This window comes from Pongo abelii, chromosome 19 (genome assembly GCF_028885655.2).
Source record: "Pongo abelii isolate AG06213 chromosome 19, NHGRI_mPonAbe1-v2.0_pri, whole genome shotgun sequence".
Classification (NCBI taxonomy): domain Eukaryota; kingdom Metazoa; phylum Chordata; class Mammalia; order Primates; family Hominidae; genus Pongo; species Pongo abelii.
This window is the reverse complement of record NC_072004.2, coordinates 72,456,579-72,471,540: the sequence shown is the minus strand read 5'-3', so window position 1 is coordinate 72,471,540 and position 14,962 is coordinate 72,456,579. Positions and strand designations below refer to the sequence as shown.

Sequence of the window (14,962 nt, the reverse complement as noted above, 5' to 3'; positions counted from 1 at the left end):
ACTCTGCAGGGTTTGTTTTTGAGGTAATGAAAATGTTATAAAATTGTCTGTGGTGTTGGTTGCACGTATCTCTGGATATACTAGATCTTGAATTGTACACTAAATGGGTGATTTGTATGGTGTGTGAATTATATCTAATAAAGCTGTTATTGGGCCAGGCCTAGCGGCTCACACCTGTAATTCCAGCACTTTGGAAGGCCAAGGTAGGAGGATCACTGAGACCGGGAGTTCCAGACCAGTCTGGGCAACATAGTGAGACCCCCTGTCTCTACAAAAAAAAAATGTTTTTAATTAGCTGGGTGTGGTGGCACATGCCTGTAGTCCTAGCCACTCAGAGGCTAGGGTAGGAGGATTGCTTGATCCCCGGAGTTCAAGGTTGCAATGAGCTGTGTGTGACCAGGCCACTGAACTCCAGCCTGGACAACAGAGCGAGACCCCATCTCTAAATAAATAATAAAAGCAAATACAAGATCTCAGCAAGAAAAAACGTGAAAGTGAGGTGAGTTAGCCAGAGTGAGAACAGACCTGTTGAAAGAAGCTCAGCTGAGAAGGGAAGAGAGGTACTCAGTGAGTAGTAGCTCTCTTCTCAAAGGTATCCAGAAGCAAGTGAGGGGAGAAAGGGAGTGGTTTTAGTGTTTTGAGAGCCTAGGTCAAGAACACACCAGCCTGGGCAACATAGGGAGGTCTCGTCTCTACAAAAAATAATATTAGTTGAGTGTAGTGGTGCGTACCTGTAGTTCCAGCCCCTTGGAAGGCTGAGACAGGAGGATCTCTTGAGCCCAGGAGGTTGAGGTTGCAGTGAGCTATGATCGCACCACTGCACTCCAGCCTGGGCAATAGAGCAAGACCCTGTCTCAAAAACAAAAAACAACAAAAAAAGAGAAGTTTGTAATTTTCCTTGGGATAAAGGCAATAGGCTAACACAGATGGTCACTCAGTAACCAGGTAAAGTTAAGATAAACTATATGTGACTGGCTGGGTGCAGTGGCTCAGGCCTGTAATCCCAGCACTTTGGGAGGCCAAGGCAGGTGGATCACTTGAGGTCAGGAGTTTGAGACCAGCCTGGCCAACATGGTAACATGGTGAAACCCCGTCTCTACTAAAAATACAAAAAATTAGCTGGGTGTGGTGATGTGCACCTGTAATCCCAGCTACTTGGGAGGCTGAGGCAGGAGAATTGCTTGAATCTGGGAGGCGGAGGTTGCAGTGAGCTAAGATCATGCCATTGCACTCCAGCCTGGGCAACAAGAGTAGAACTCTGCCCAAAAAAAAAAAAAAACCAAAAAAAAGAAGTTTGTAATTTTCCTTGGGATAAAGCCAGCAAGCTAACACAGATGTTCACCCAATAACCACGTAAAGTTAAGATAAACTATGTGACTGGCTGGGTGTGGTGGCTCACACCTGTAATCCCAGCACTTTGGGAGGCCAAGGAGGGTAGATCACTTGAGGTCAAGAGTTTGAGACCAGCCTGGCCAACATGGTGAAACCCTGTCTCTACTAAAAATACAAAAATTAGCCGGGCGTGGTGGCACACACCTGTAATCCCAGCTGCTTGGGAGGCTGGGGCAGGAGAATTGCTTGAACCTGGGAAGTGGAGGTTGCAGTGAGCTGAGATTGTGCCACTGCACTCCAGCCTGGGCGACAGAGCAAGACTCTGTCTCAAAAAAAAAAAGATAAACTATATGTGACAAGTCCTCTTACTTGAGGACTGGTTATTGTTTATCTTGAAAACGTGTATGTAATGGGTTGTATGCGCTTGGCTATACAAAAAAGTAAGATTTCCTCCCTTCTTTGCAAGCTCTTAGCAGATCACCTGTCACGTACATCACATTCTGGTTGAATGCTTATTCAATAATAAAATTGTCTTCTTTCTCAACTATCTTGAGGGAGAGGATGGGTTTTTTGTTGTTGTTGTTGTTGTTTTGTTTGTTTTTGGGACGGAGTTTCGCTCGTTGCCCAGGCTGGAGTACAATGGTGCAATCTCAGCTCACTGCAACCTCTGCCTCCCAAGTTCAAGTGATTCTTCTGCCTCAGCCTCCCAAGTAGCTGGGATTACAGGCACGTGCCACCACATCTGGCTAATTTTGTATTTTTAGTAGAGATGGGGTTTCACCATATTGGTCAGGCTGGTGTCAAACTCTTGACCTCAGATGATCCACCCGCATCGGCCTCCTAAAGTGCTGAGATTACAGGCGTGAGCCACCATGGCCAGCTGAGTTGGGGTTTTAAGAGTTCTTAAGCTTGCCCCTCTCCCAGCTCAAGTGGCTTAATGGCGCTCTTTCCCACACACACCTTTCTGTTCCTTCACCTGCGCAAGTTTGAGGACCATGCTAGTCTGGTCCTAACTCCCCCAACTGCCAGCCTGAGCTAGCACCCAACATGAAGTCCTGTAGGCGATCTGCCCCTTTAAGAGCACCCCCCTCCTTCAGCTCCTCCCTCAGGCCTGGTGGCCGGATTTCCCAGTTGGGGCCCAGCCCTTTAAAGCCATCGCTCCTTCTTTCGGGCCGGATGTGTGCTGAGACCCAGAGTCACCCAGGGGTCTCCGTCACGTGCCGGGAGTAGGCAGAAGTGGGCTGTGACAGGTGCATGTGGGCATGGACCCCACAGCCTGGGGCTCAGGAGGGACAAGGAGCTGGGACAGGGTGGATCCCGAGAGAAAGCAAAGCCACTTGGGAGTGGGCAAGAGCTATCGTTTACGCAGCTGCTGTGTGCCTGACCGACCCTGTCCCAAATCCTTCCTGTACCTTCCCTTCCTCTGCCTTCTTTTTTTCCTTTTTTTCTTTTTCTTTTTCTTTTTTTTCTTTCTTTTTTTTTTTTTTTTTTTTTTTTTTTTGACAGGGTCTTATTCTGTTGCCCAAGCTGGAGGGCAGTGGCACGATCTTGGCTCACTGTAGCCTTGACCTCCTGGGCTCAAGCGATCCTCCCATCTCAGCCTCCCAAGTAGCTGCGACTATGGGTGTGACACCACGCTGGGCTAGTTTTTCAATTTTTTGTAGAGATGGAGTCTCCCTATGTTGCTCAGGCTGGTTGCGAACTCCTGGGCTCAAGTGATTCTCCTGCTTCAGCCTCCCAAAGTGCTGGGATTACAGGTGTTAGCCACCTCGCCCGGCCCACCCCTACCTTCTGAAAGAGGTATTCTTATTCTTATTCCCATTTTGCAGATCAGGAAACAGAGCTCAGTGCAGCCCGCTAAATTGCTCAGGGCCCTACAGCTAACAAGCGGCAGAGGCAGGATCTGCACTCAGGTCAGTGGGACTCCAAAGCTTTGATAGTCTCTCCTTTGCATCACCTGCCCCACAGAGTCCTGCCTTCTTCCCAACTTCATTTTTCCTTGGTTTTCCTGTATGCAGTAGAGCGTGGGAGGAGAAATGGATAATTGCTGCATGCCCCCATATCTGGGTTCCTTCCTTCTCCCAGGAGCTGCTTGGAGATGCTGCTGTGGCCACTCCTGCTGCTGCTGCTGCTGCTGCTGCCAACATTGGCCCTGCTCAGGCAGCAGCGGTCCCAAGATGCCAGGCTGTCCTGGCTTGCTGGCCTCCAGCACCGAGTGGCATGGGGGGCCCTGGTCTGGGCAGCCACCTGGCAGCGGTGGAGGCTGGAGCAGAGCACGCTCCACGTGCACCAGAGCCAGCAGCAGGCCCTGACGTGGTGTCTACAGGGAGCCCAGCGCCCCCACTGTTCCCTCAGAAGGAGCACAGGTGTGTTTCCCAGGGTCTGGGAAGGTGACCAAAAGAGAAAGAAACCCCACAGGACTGTCAGATTCCAGAGCCTGATGGCCCCCTTACCTCCTCCACTGCCAACGGAGTGGCCTGACCCAGAGACCCAGGACTGGCTCTCTTGTCCGAGATGAATTTCCCATGCTGGGTCCTTACATCCCCTCTACTCCAGGCCTATTCTCGGTTCCTCCCTCAAGGGTCTCACCAGTCTTGCCTGAAACTCTTGGGAAACTGGCTTCCTGAGGTGTTTCTGTTGTCATTGGGGCTATAGACATAAGCACCTTCCGGAATCGTCTCCCTCTGACCAAGGCCAGCCAGACCCAGGAGGAAGAGGGTGGAGAGCAGCCACTGCCCCCGACCTCAAACCAGGACCTTGGGGAGGCCTCTCTGCAGGTAATCTAGGATGGCCAGAGCCCAGTCCCACCAGAGACCTCTGACTTGCAGCCAAACCCTCCCATCATGGTGGGCAAAGAACCCTCAAATGGGGGCTCTGGGTCTGGCTCTGACACCAGACCAACACTTTCTCTTTCCTCCTCCAGGCCACCTTGCTGGGTCTGGTAGCCCTAAACAAGGCCTACCCAGAAGTGCTGGCTCAGGGACGCACTGCCTGTGTGACCCTTACGTCCCCTTGGCCCCACCCCCTGCCTTGGCCTGGGAATACCCTGGGCCAGGTGGGCACCCCTGGAACCAAGGACCCTAGGGCCCTGCTGCTGGACGCACTGAGGTCCCCAGGGCTGAGGGCCCTGGAGGCTGGGACGGCGGTCGAACTCCTGGATGTTTTCTTGGGCCTGGAGACTGATGGTGAAGAGCTAGCTGAGGCGATAGCTGCCGGGAACCCTGGAGCGCCTCTCCGTGAACGGGCAGCTGAGCTGCGGGAGGCCCTAGAGCAGGGGCCACGGGGACTGGCCCTTCGGCTCTGGCCAAAGCTGCAGGTGGTGGTGACTCTGGATGCAGGAGGCCAGGCCGAGGCTGTGGCTGCCCTCGGGGCCTTGTGGTGCCAAGGACTAGCCTTCTTCTCTCCTGCTTATGCTGCCTCGGGAGGTCAGTGGGACTCAAGGGCAGTGAGGTGGGGGCAACGGTCAGAGGTCACATGGCAAGCAGCCATGCATTGGGCCCTACATAATCATCTCATTTAATCCTCCCCAACAAGCTGCATGCTAGGGACAGCAGCCTCCTTTTACAAGCGAAGAAATTCAGGCTCTCTAGGTTAAGAGTCTTGTAGCTGGGTGCAGTGGCTCACGCCTGTAATCCCAGCACTTTGGGAGGCCAAGGCGGATGGATCGCTGAGGTCAGGAGTTCGTGGCCAACATGGTGAAACCCCATCTCTACTAAAAATACAAAAATTAGGGGGGTGTGGTGGTGCATGCCTGTAATCTCAGCTACCTGGGAAGCTGAGGCGGGAGGATTGCTTGAACCTGGGAGACAGAAGTTGTAGTGAGCTGAGATCATGCCATTGTATTCCAGCCTGGGTGACAGAGCAAGACCCTGTCTCACAAAAAAAAAAAAAAAAAAAAAAGGCCGGGGCAGTGGCTCACACGTGTAATCCCAGCACTTTGGGGGAGGCCAAGGCGGGTAGATCACCTGAAGTTAGGAGTTCAAGACCAGCCTGGCCAATGTGGTGAAACTCTGTCTCTACTAAAAATACAAAAATTAGCCAGGTGTGGTGGCAGGCGCCTGTAATCTCAGCTACTCAGGAAGCTCAGGCAGGAGATTCACTTGAACCCAGGAATCACTGAATCACTGAGCCGAGATCGCACCACTGCACTCCAGCCTGGGTGACAGAGCAAGACTCCATCTCAAAAAAAAAAAAAAGTCTTGCACACATTCATGAGGCACCAGGATTCACTCCCAGGTCTGCCCCCTCCAGCACCACAGCACTCTGCCTCTTTCCAGTGAGGGCCTAAGAGGCAGCCTGCTGAGCCTGGGGGAGCCAGGAAGGATGGGGTGGAAGGGCAGCAGGAGGATCAGGTGCTCAGAGGATCAGGCCTAGGGTCCAGGAGGGGCTATTGCCTGGCAGAAAGCAATGGCACCAGCAGACGCTGAGGAGGCTGCTTTGCTTCCACAGGGGTGCTGGGCCTAAACCTACAGCCAGAGCAGCCCCATGGGCTCTACCTTCTGCCCCCTGGGGCCCCCTTTATCGAGCTGCTCCCAGTCAAGGAAGGCACCCAGGAGGAAGCTGCCTCCACCCTCCTTTTGGCCGAGGCCCAGCAGGGCAAGGAGTATGAGCTGGTGCTGACGGACCGCGCCAGTCTCACCAGGTGATCAGCTGCATAGCCCCTGCTACCTGGGGCCCTATGGGACCATGCTGGGGGCCCGGGGCACGAGCTCAGAAGCCCTTGGGCCCGACCTCACTCCCACTTGCACCCCATCAGGTGCCGCCTGGGTGATGTGGTGCGAGTGGTTGGTGCCTACAATCAGTGTCCAGTTGTCAGGTTCATCTGCAGGTAGGTGACCCCGGGGAGCTGAAGGGCCATCCTTGTGTCCTGGGCTCCACTGCCTCTCCCTTCCTCCTCTTCAGGCTGGACCAGACCCTGAGTGTGCGAGGGGAAGATATTGGTGAGGACCTCTTCTCTGAGGCCCTGGGCCAGGCAGTGGGTCAGTGGGCGGGCGCCAAGCTGCTGGACCATGGCTGTGTGGAGAGCAGCATTCTGGGTGAGCTTCCCCACCGGCTCCTGCCTACCATCCTTGAGCTACCCTTCAACCCCTACCTCCCCTGCCAGGGGACTGCTAGGAAAGAGATAAGACTCAGCCTCCTTTACCACTCCTACAAAAGTCCTTCTCTGCATCTAACTCTCATCCATCCTGCTGCAGTCTCTACCCATTTTCTTTCCTGATCTGTCTCCTATTTAGGATCAAGCTCTAGGTTCCTCTCCATTTACCCCACTCCCCACCAAGAAACTCTTTTTTCCCTATGAACCTCAGAGTGGGGAAGAACAGATAGGGCAGAGGACACTAGACTTGGCAGCTGCCCATTCACCGGAAGTATGTGTGCACATGGGGTCTATTCACAGATTCCTCTGCGGGTTCTGCTCCCCACTATGAGGTGTTTGTGGCGCTGAGGGGGCTGAGGAATCTGTCGGAGGAAAATCGAGACAAGGTAAAGGAGACGAGGACAGGGTCTGACTGTAGACCCCTTCACTCTGCACACTCCCAGGGTGCCATGGAGATCAGGGCTGATGGGAAGGAGAGGGGTGGCGGAGAAGAAGCTCCCTGGGGCTCTGGGAGGGGAGGGCTGAGTCCCACAGACACACACCTGTCCACACAAAACTTCTAAACACATGTAGCCTGGGCACAGCCACGCATGCCTCGTGTGCACACTCACGGTCACACACCAGCTCACTCAGGCCGTTCTGTTCCCAGCTGGACCACTGCCTTCAGGAAGCCTCTCCCCGCTACAAGTCCCTGCGGTTCTGGGGCAGCGTGGGCCCTGCCAGAGTCCACCTGGTGGGGCAGGGAGCCTTCCGAGCACTCCGGGCAGCACTCGCTGCCTGCCCCTCCCCCTTCCCCCCTGCGATGCCCCGGGTCCTTCGGCACAGGCACCTTGCCCAGTGCCTGCAGGAGAGGGTGGTGTCCTGAGTCAAGGCCTGCCCCACCGCCCATCTCCCCCCAGAGGCCACCTCGCTCCTCCCTCTGGGACCCCTCCGGTTGGGGAGTCCTTGGCCAGGGTCTCTGACTCTGTGTCACCTGACATTTGCCCATGAGAGCCACTGGGCCTTAGAGAGGCCTTGGCCCAGCTGACCAGTTCTGAAGTATGGGCCTCTGGGGTTAGCAGACGCCAGCAGTGCCTGCCCGTGTCTCCGTGTCCGGTCATGAAGGACACTGCTAGAAAGTTACCATGCACACTGATGGTTTCCTGTATCACAGCCCAAGGAGGTTCTCTGGTGGCCACAGCTGTGTGCTCAGTCAGTGCACTGGGCAAGCTGGTAGTGTTGGGGGGTTAATGTCCCCAGGAGCAACCCTGAGTCAATAAGGAGCAGGACCTCAGCTTCATTGTCCTTGAGCAGGACAATTCTGAAGTGTATTCTACATAAACTCTCAGAGGATGCCCAGCAGGATGGAGTCCCAGTTGCCCGAAGCAGTAACCCATTCATTCATGTACTTCCTGCGGGGGCTCCCCCTTCCCTCTCTTCCCTACTCCCCCGCCTTGGGCTTCCTGGGATGGCTCCCAAATAAACCTCTTGCACCCAGATTCTTGCCTCAGGGTCTGCTTTGGGGAAACGGGAGTGGACCCCAGCCCAGCCATTCCCCCACTGAGCTCCAGGACTTTCCCCCAATATTCTGGTCTGGGCCTGGCAAGGCTGCATGTGCACACAGGAGTCTTGGAGGACTCGTGGCACATCCTAGGCCAGCACCCACAAACCACTTCTGCAGTGGGGAAGGGAGAGCTATTACTTCACATCATAAGGCATCGCCGTAGGAAGCAACTCTGGAGACCATCTGGGTTCACTGTTCCATACTAATGAGGAAACGCAGCCTCCACAAGGTTGTAGAGGCTAAAATAAAAGAAAGAAAGAAACTGGGCTAGATTTTGGCTTCCTTCCCTCCCACTGCCTGGGCTGGGGTTTTAAGGTTTTCCATCTTGGAGGCTGATGGGAGGAGCAGACCAAGACCCTGCAGCTCCTCCTCAGTAGAGGCAGCACTGGTTCCAGATGCCTCTGAATAGCTTCTCCATTCCATGTCCCACATCCAGGCCCTGGCTGCATACCCACCCAGCCCCCGCCTCCGCCTGTCACTCCATCCTGTTAAAATCTTCCTGTGAAGCTGGGCACAGTGGCATGAGCCTGTAGTCCCAGCTTCTCAAGAGGCTGAGGTGGAAGGATGGCTCATGCCCAGGAGTTCAAGACCAGCCTGGGCAACACAGCGAGACCACCTCGGAAAAAAAAAAAAAAAAAAAAACCCTCCCATGGTGGCCCCCATTGCCCACAGGATTAAGACCAATCAGCTTGGCCTATTAGACCCTTTGACCTTGGCCCTCACCTGTGTGTCCAGCTACCTCTCTCCCTGGCTTGAAAGAAGGCCTGGACTACGGACCACGCCTCACCTCCCATCTAAGGGTTGTTAAGCACTGTCAACTCCAGGAGTTTGCTCAAGTTGTCCCTTCTATGTAATGCCCTCCATCCCGCTGCCCCTGATGTAAACTAGCTTTCATGCAAGGCCTTTGAGGACCCCCTACCAGGCCCACCCCAGGCAGAGTGACTGGCTCAGCTTTGCTCACGTGGGCAGTAGTCCTCTCCTTCACTGAACTGTCATTATGCCTGAACTGCCTCCCACCTGGAATGATGAGCTCCTTGGAAACTGGGCTAGATCCTGTGCACAATTGCCCCCATGCCCAGTGCCTGGTGTGGCACACAGCAGGAATTCAATAAAGAGGTTGTAGGCCAGGTGCTGTGGCTCATGCCTGTAATCCCAGCACTTTGGGAGGCTGAGGCAGTCAGATCACCTGAGGTTAGGAGTTCAAGACCAGCCTGGCCAACATGGTGAAACCCTGTTTCTACTAAAAATACAAAAAATTAGCTGGGCATGGTGGTGCGCACCTGTAATCCTAGCTACTTGGGAGGCTGAGGCAGGAGAATTGCTTGAACCCAGGAGGCAGAGGTTGCAGTGAGCCAATATCATGCCTTTGCACTCTAGCTTGGGCAACAAGAGTGAAACTCTATCTCCAAAAAAAAAAAAAAAAAAGAGGTTGTGAATAAGAAGCTTGGGCCTGGAGATGACATGTGTTCTTCACTGCATGGCGGCTCACTCCGTGTTGACTGTAGAGTGGGACTACATTCCTCCCCTCCAGATAGCCTGAGCCAGGGAGAAAGCGGGGGAGGTAGAAGCTTTCTATCAGCCTCTGGTAGAAACTGAGTTTGGTCAGGGACAGTAGCTCACACCTGTAATCCCAGCACTTTGGGAAGCTGAAGGGGGAGGATGGCTTGAGCCAGGGATTTGAGACCAGCTTGGGAGACCCAGTCTCTACAAACAAATTTAAATATTAGCTAGGGATGGTGGCAAGCATCTGTGGTCCCAGCTACTTGGGTGGCTGAGGTGACAGCATTGCTTGAGCCCTGGCATTCGATGCTGCAGTGAGCTATGATTGTCCCACTGCACTCCAGCCTGGGTGACAGAGTGAAACCTTCTCAAGAAAGAAAATAAAGGGGGCCGGGCGCGGTGGCTCACGCCTGTAATCCCAGCACTTTGGGAGGTCGAGGCGGGCGGATCACGAGATCAGGAGATAGAGAACATCCTGGCTAACACGGTGAAACCCCATCTCTACTAAAAATAGAAAAAATTAGCCGGGCGTGGTGGCGGGTGCCTGTAGTCCCAGCTGCTCAGGAGGCTGAGGCAGGAGAATGGCATGAACCCGGGAGGCAGAGCTTGCAGTAAGCCATTGCACTCCAGCCTGGGCGACAGAGCGAGACTCCGTATCAAAAAAAAAAAAAAAAAGAAAAGAAAGAAAGAGAGAAGGCCAGGCATGGTGGCTGACGCCTATAATCCTAGCACTTTGGGTGGCTGAGGCAGGCGGATCACCTGAGGTCAGGAGTTCAAGACCAGCCTGACCAACATGGAGAAACCCCGTCTCTACCAAAAATACAAAATTAGCCAGGCATGGTGGCGCATGCCTATAATCCCAGCTACTCAGGAGGCAGAGGCAGGAGAATTGCTTGAACCCTGGAGGTGGAGGTTGCAGTGAGCCAAGATTGCGCCATTGCACTCCAGCCTGGGCAACAAGAGCGAAACTCCGTCTCAAAAAAAAAAAAAAAGAAGAAGAAGAAGAAAAGAAAGAAAGAAATAAAGAGGGAGAGAGTGAGAGAGAGAAAGAAAGAAATGCAGGAAGGAAGGAAAAAGGAAGGAAGGAAGGAAAAAAAAGTGGGGGGGGGGCCTGGTGCGGTGGCTCACGCCTGTAATCCCAACATTTTGGGAGACCGAGGTGGGTGGATCACTTGAGGTCAGGAGTTTGAGACCACTCTGGCTAACATGGTGAAACCCCATCTCTATTAAAAATATAAAAATTAGCTGGTTGTGGTGGCGTGCTCCTGTAATTCTAGCTATTCAGGAGGCTGAGGCAGGAGAATCGCTTGAACCCAAGGTGGAGGTTGCAGTGAGCCAAGATGATCATACCACTGCACTCCAGTCTGAGCAACAAGACCAAAATTTAGTCACACACACACACACACACACACACACACACACGCACAGAGAAAAAGAAAATTGGGCTTGGTTTTGGCTTTTTACCTCCCACTGCCTAGGCTGAGTTTTCAAGGTTTTCCATCTCAGAGGCTAGTGGAAAGGGCAGAAGGGAGAAAAAAAGCTAGGGGGAGGGGGGCAGCTAAGGAACTTTTCCATGAAGGAAGAAGGTCCTGGAGCCTGACAGTCCCCAGGGGCAGCGACAAGAAGCAGGGGAGGGAGAGGACTGCTGCTGGCTGCTCCACCCCCCACACACATAATGTGGGGTCTCGCGTCTGCATCTCTCCCGCCCCTAATTAGCAGCTGCCACCCTCCATATTGTCCCAGGCCAGCGCCTCTTTTGTGCTCCCAGATTCCTGGGTGCAAGGTGGCCTCATTAGTGCCCGGAGACCGCCCCATCTCCAGGGAGCAGACAGTCAGACAAGGGGGTGATCAGGGGCACAGTGATCCAACCCTGGCCTCTGAACGCCGCAGCGGCCATTCCTTGGGCCCGGCCTGGAGACGGCCCCCCTGCAGCAGGCTAATCTTAGACTTGCCTTTGTCTGGCCCGGGTGTGGACGCAAGTGCCTGTCAATTCCCCGCCACCTCAGAGCACTATAAACCCCAGACCCCTGGGAGTGGGTCACAATTGACAGCCTCAAGGTTCCTGGCTTTTTGAACCACCACAGACATCTCCTTTCCCAGCTACCCCACCCTGAGCGCCAGACACCATGAACCTTCCTTCCACAAAGGTAAAGATCCAGGGATGGAGGGGTGACTCACTATCCCAGAGAAGCAAAAAGAGCGCTTGCTCAGAGGGCTGGAAGAAAGGCCGAAGGTGTCTCCACTCTTGGTCTTTTCCTGGGTGTGCTCTGAGGCAGGAGCACCTGCCTTGGCTCACATTGGGTTGGGTGCTGTTTTGCTAAAAGCCTGTGTTTGCTGAGCTCTATGTGTCAGGTGCTCCGTTTGCACCTGTCATCTCTTTTCATCCTCCCAACAGCCTTGCAGAGTAGAAATTATTTCTAGTATACCCAGTTTACAGGTAAGGGAGCTGTGCCCTCTGAAAGGGCAGGAAACTGGTTCAAAGCAACGGAGTTCAGTCTCTCCTGCAAGGGGGCAGGCAGATGAGAGAGCATTCTGGAGTCTTGCTAGTTCCTGATTTCCACGTGTTTCCCTGCTGTGGAGAGGAAGTTGGGGGGACTCAGTAGGGCCCGGGTTTTTCCCAAGTTTACAACTTCTGCTGCAGACAGACAATCCTGTTTTCAGGTGGAGTGGTAAGTGCCCTAGTGGTGGCACAGTGGCCTAAGTCTCCAGAGAAGAGGGGGATTCACTCTGCCCAGGGGGTCTCAAAAGGCTTCCCGGAAGAGATGCTCTGCTGGGTCTTGAAGGAGGAGCAGAGAAAGTAGCCCGATACCAGCAAGGGCGCAAAACAAGGAGAACTAAGTGACAGCCAGAAAGGAGTGCAGGCCTGGAGGGGCGCGGCCAGAGGGGCAAGTCCTGGGCGTGGGAGCTGGTGGCGGGCGCCGTGGGAAGACCCCCCAGCGCCCTGTCTCCGTCTCTCTAGGTCTCCTGGGCCGCCGTCACGCTACTGCTGCTGCTGCTGCTGCTGCCGCCCGCGCTGTTGTCGCCCGGGGCGGCTGCACAGCCCCTGCCCGACTGCTGTCGTCAAAAGACTTGCTCTTGCCGCCTCTACGAGCTGCTGCACGGCGCGGGCAATCACGCGGCCGGCATCCTCACGCTGGGCAAGCGGCGGTCCGGGCCCCCGGGCCTCCAGGGTCGGCTGCAGCGCCTCCTGCAGGCCAGCGGCAACCACGCCGCGGGCATCCTGACCATGGGCCGCCGCGCAGGCGCAGAGCCAGCGCCGCGCCCCTGCCTCGGGCGCCGCTGTCCCGCCCCGGCCGCCGCCTCCGTCGCTCCCGGGGGACAGTCCGGGATCTGAGTCGTTCTTCGGGCCCTGTCCTCGCCCAGGCCTCTGCCCTCTGCCCACCCAGCGTCAGACCCCAGAAAAAAGGCAATAAAGACGAGTCTCCGTTCGTGTGATTGGTCTCTGTTCCTGTGCGGTCGCATCCTGCCCTTCGCGGGTGGCAGAGCGTCTTGCGGAGGACGGCTGGGCCTGGAAGCCCGGCTGTGGGGCACCAGCCTTTGCGTGGTTGAATCGGAAACACTCTTGGTTGGGGAGTTCCCAGTGCAAGGCCCTGGGGCACAGAGAGAACTGCACAGGTGCATGCTTGGATCGGGCCATGCGGGAGTCCTACGATGCTCTGCTAGGCATTCTGTAGCGGGGACTTTACCCAGAGACGCGGAAGGGGAAGGAAAGCAAGAAAGGTTGCACCGGTCGGGCGCGGTGCTCACGCCTGTAATCCCAGCACTTTGGGAGGCCAAAGCAGGAGGATCCCTTGAAGCAAGGAGTTCGAGACGAGCCTAGGCAACATAGTGAGTGAGACATCTCTCCAAAAAGTTTTTTTAATTAGCGGGGTATGGTGGACGAGAGGATTGCTTGAGCCCAGGACTTTGAGTTTGAGCCATAATTGGGCCACTGCACTCCAGCCTGGGCAACAGAAGGAGGCACTGTCAAAAAAAAAAAAAAAAAAAAAAGAAAAAAAAAAAAGAAAAGAAAAGAAAAGAAAGAAAGGAAAGAAAGGAAGGAAGGAAGGCAAGCTGCATAGAGGAGCAGAATCTAGCTAGGAAGGGGTGGGAGTCAATCCTGCTGAAAAGGCAAGGAATATGAACTTCAACAATGAGTCATCCAGAATGGCTGCATCATGGGGTACAGGGTGTGGGGAGTGGAGAGGCTCAGGAAGGGACACGGTTACAGTCAGTGCAGCCCAGCTCGCAAAGGCTCTCACAAATCATCAGGCTTTGCACTTTATCTTGTAGATAACAGAGTCATGGGACATTCTTAAGCAGGGGCAGTACAAGATTTTACTGCAACTCCAGCCAAAGACACCTGTTACTGGTGTTCCCAAAATCCATATGTTGAAGTCCTTACCCATGGCACTTCAGAATGTGGCTGTATTTGGAAATAAGGTCCTTCCAGAGGCAATTAGTTAAGATGAGGTCATACTAGAGTAGGGTGGGCCTCTAATCCACTGTGACTGGCGTCCTTATAAAAAAGGGAATTGGAACACAGAAACACACACAGGGAGAACCCATGTGAACATGAAGGTAGAGACTGGCTCCTACAAGCCAAAGAACACCAAAGATTGCCAGCACCCCCACCCCCACCCCCAGAAGATAGGGGAGAGGCATGCAACAGATTCTCCCTCACAGCCTTCAGAAGGAACCAACGCTGCCTTCACCTGACCTTGCTTGGACTTCTAGCATCCAGAACTGTGAGACAATAGGTTTCTGTTGTTTGAGCCACCCACTTTGTGGTATTTTGTTATGGCAGTCCTAGGAAACTAATATAACATCCAAAAGTAGAGACACAGGCTGGGCTCCGTGGCTTATGCCTGTAATCCCAGCACTTTGGGAGGCTGAGGCGGGCGGATCACTTGAGGTCAAGAGTTCAAGACCAGCCTGGCAAACATGGCGAAACCCCATCTCTACTAAAAATACAAAAATTAGCCGGGCATTGTAATGCATGCTTGTGATCCCAGCTACTAGGGAGGCTGAGGCAGGAGAATTGCTTGAACCCAGGAGGCAGAGGTTGCAGTGAGCTAAGATCATGCCACTGCACTCCAGCCTGGGCAACAGAGCAAGACTCCATCTCAAAAACAACAAGAACAAGAACAACAACAACAACAACAACAACAAAAGTAGAGACACAGAAAAATGCGGCACTTCTTAAGCAATCTAACATCCCAGATAATACCCAGCTCAGAGGGTGGGGAGAATTTAGCCTGCCCTCCTTGCCCATAGGGTTCCCACTTTCACTGCCTTCAGCTGTTTTGTCGTGGGAAGCAGCCACCCTCAGCCACAGAACTCAGCTGCCTCAATTTTCTGCATAGGTAGTGAGAAAGTCCTGTGTCTAGTCTCACTTTGGTCCCTCTTGCTGCTGTACTGGTTCCATCTTGGAGAAGTTAGAGGTCAAAGTTCACGTGTGCATCCTTGGAGATTTGCAAGCCATGACTCTGCCCACCTCGAAATTATCTTTT

The 14,962-nt window shown here is 54.1% G+C and overlaps 2 protein-coding genes across 4 annotated transcripts; both read left to right on the top strand.

Annotated features, from left to right (window-relative positions):
- The first annotated feature begins 2,450 nt into the window (after positions 1-2,450).
- Positions 2,451-7,905, top strand: GHDC (GH3 domain containing). Of its 3 annotated transcripts, none has more exons than XM_024235440.3 (10): positions 2,451-2,582; positions 3,162-3,245; positions 3,418-3,698; positions 3,988-4,109; positions 4,256-4,757; positions 5,782-5,974; positions 6,089-6,160; positions 6,235-6,368; positions 6,728-6,813; positions 7,077-7,905. In XM_024235440.3, the coding sequence occupies exons 3-10, from the start codon at positions 3,431-3,433 to the stop codon at positions 7,290-7,292; spliced, it is 1,593 nt and encodes a 530-aa protein (XP_024091208.2). In that variant the 5' UTR covers positions 2,451-2,582; positions 3,162-3,245; positions 3,418-3,430; the 3' UTR covers positions 7,293-7,905. The 3 variants fall into 3 exon arrangements, with proteins under 3 accessions (XP_024091208.2, XP_024091209.2, XP_054402400.2); XM_024235441.3 differs by having other exon boundaries at positions 2,453-2,582; positions 6,639-6,813; positions 7,077-7,216; XM_054546425.2 differs by having other exon boundaries at positions 2,456-3,245.
- Positions 7,906-11,239: 3,334 nt separating this feature from the next.
- On the top strand, positions 11,240-13,358 carry HCRT (hypocretin neuropeptide precursor). Its single transcript, XM_002827520.6, has 2 exons — positions 11,240-11,617; positions 12,430-13,358. Exons 1-2 carry the CDS (start codon positions 11,597-11,599, stop codon positions 12,802-12,804), a joined length of 396 nt encoding a protein of 131 aa, XP_002827566.1. The 5' UTR covers positions 11,240-11,596; the 3' UTR covers positions 12,805-13,358.
- The last annotated feature ends 1,604 nt before the right edge of the window (positions 13,359-14,962 follow it).

What these genes read in the sequence shown, in the direction of transcription:
- GHDC (XM_024235440.3), top strand. Translation starts at nt 3,431, where the DNA reads ATGCTGCTGTGGCCACTCCTGCTGCTGCTGCTGCTGCTGCTGCCAACA. An exon ending in TTGGGGAGGCCTCTCTGCAG is followed by an intron (nt 4,110 to 4,255) that starts GTAATCTAGGAT and finishes TTCCTCCTCCAG; the next exon opens with GCCACCTTGCTGGGTCTGGT. An exon ending in TGTGGAGAGCAGCATTCTGG is followed by an intron (nt 6,369 to 6,727) that starts GTGAGCTTCCCC and finishes GTCTATTCACAG; the next exon opens with ATTCCTCTGCGGGTTCTGCT.
- HCRT (XM_002827520.6), top strand. Translation starts at nt 11,597, where the DNA reads ATGAACCTTCCTTCCACAAAG. An exon ending in TGAACCTTCCTTCCACAAAG is followed by an intron (nt 11,618 to 12,429) that starts GTAAAGATCCAG and finishes CCGTCTCTCTAG; the next exon opens with GTCTCCTGGGCCGCCGTCAC.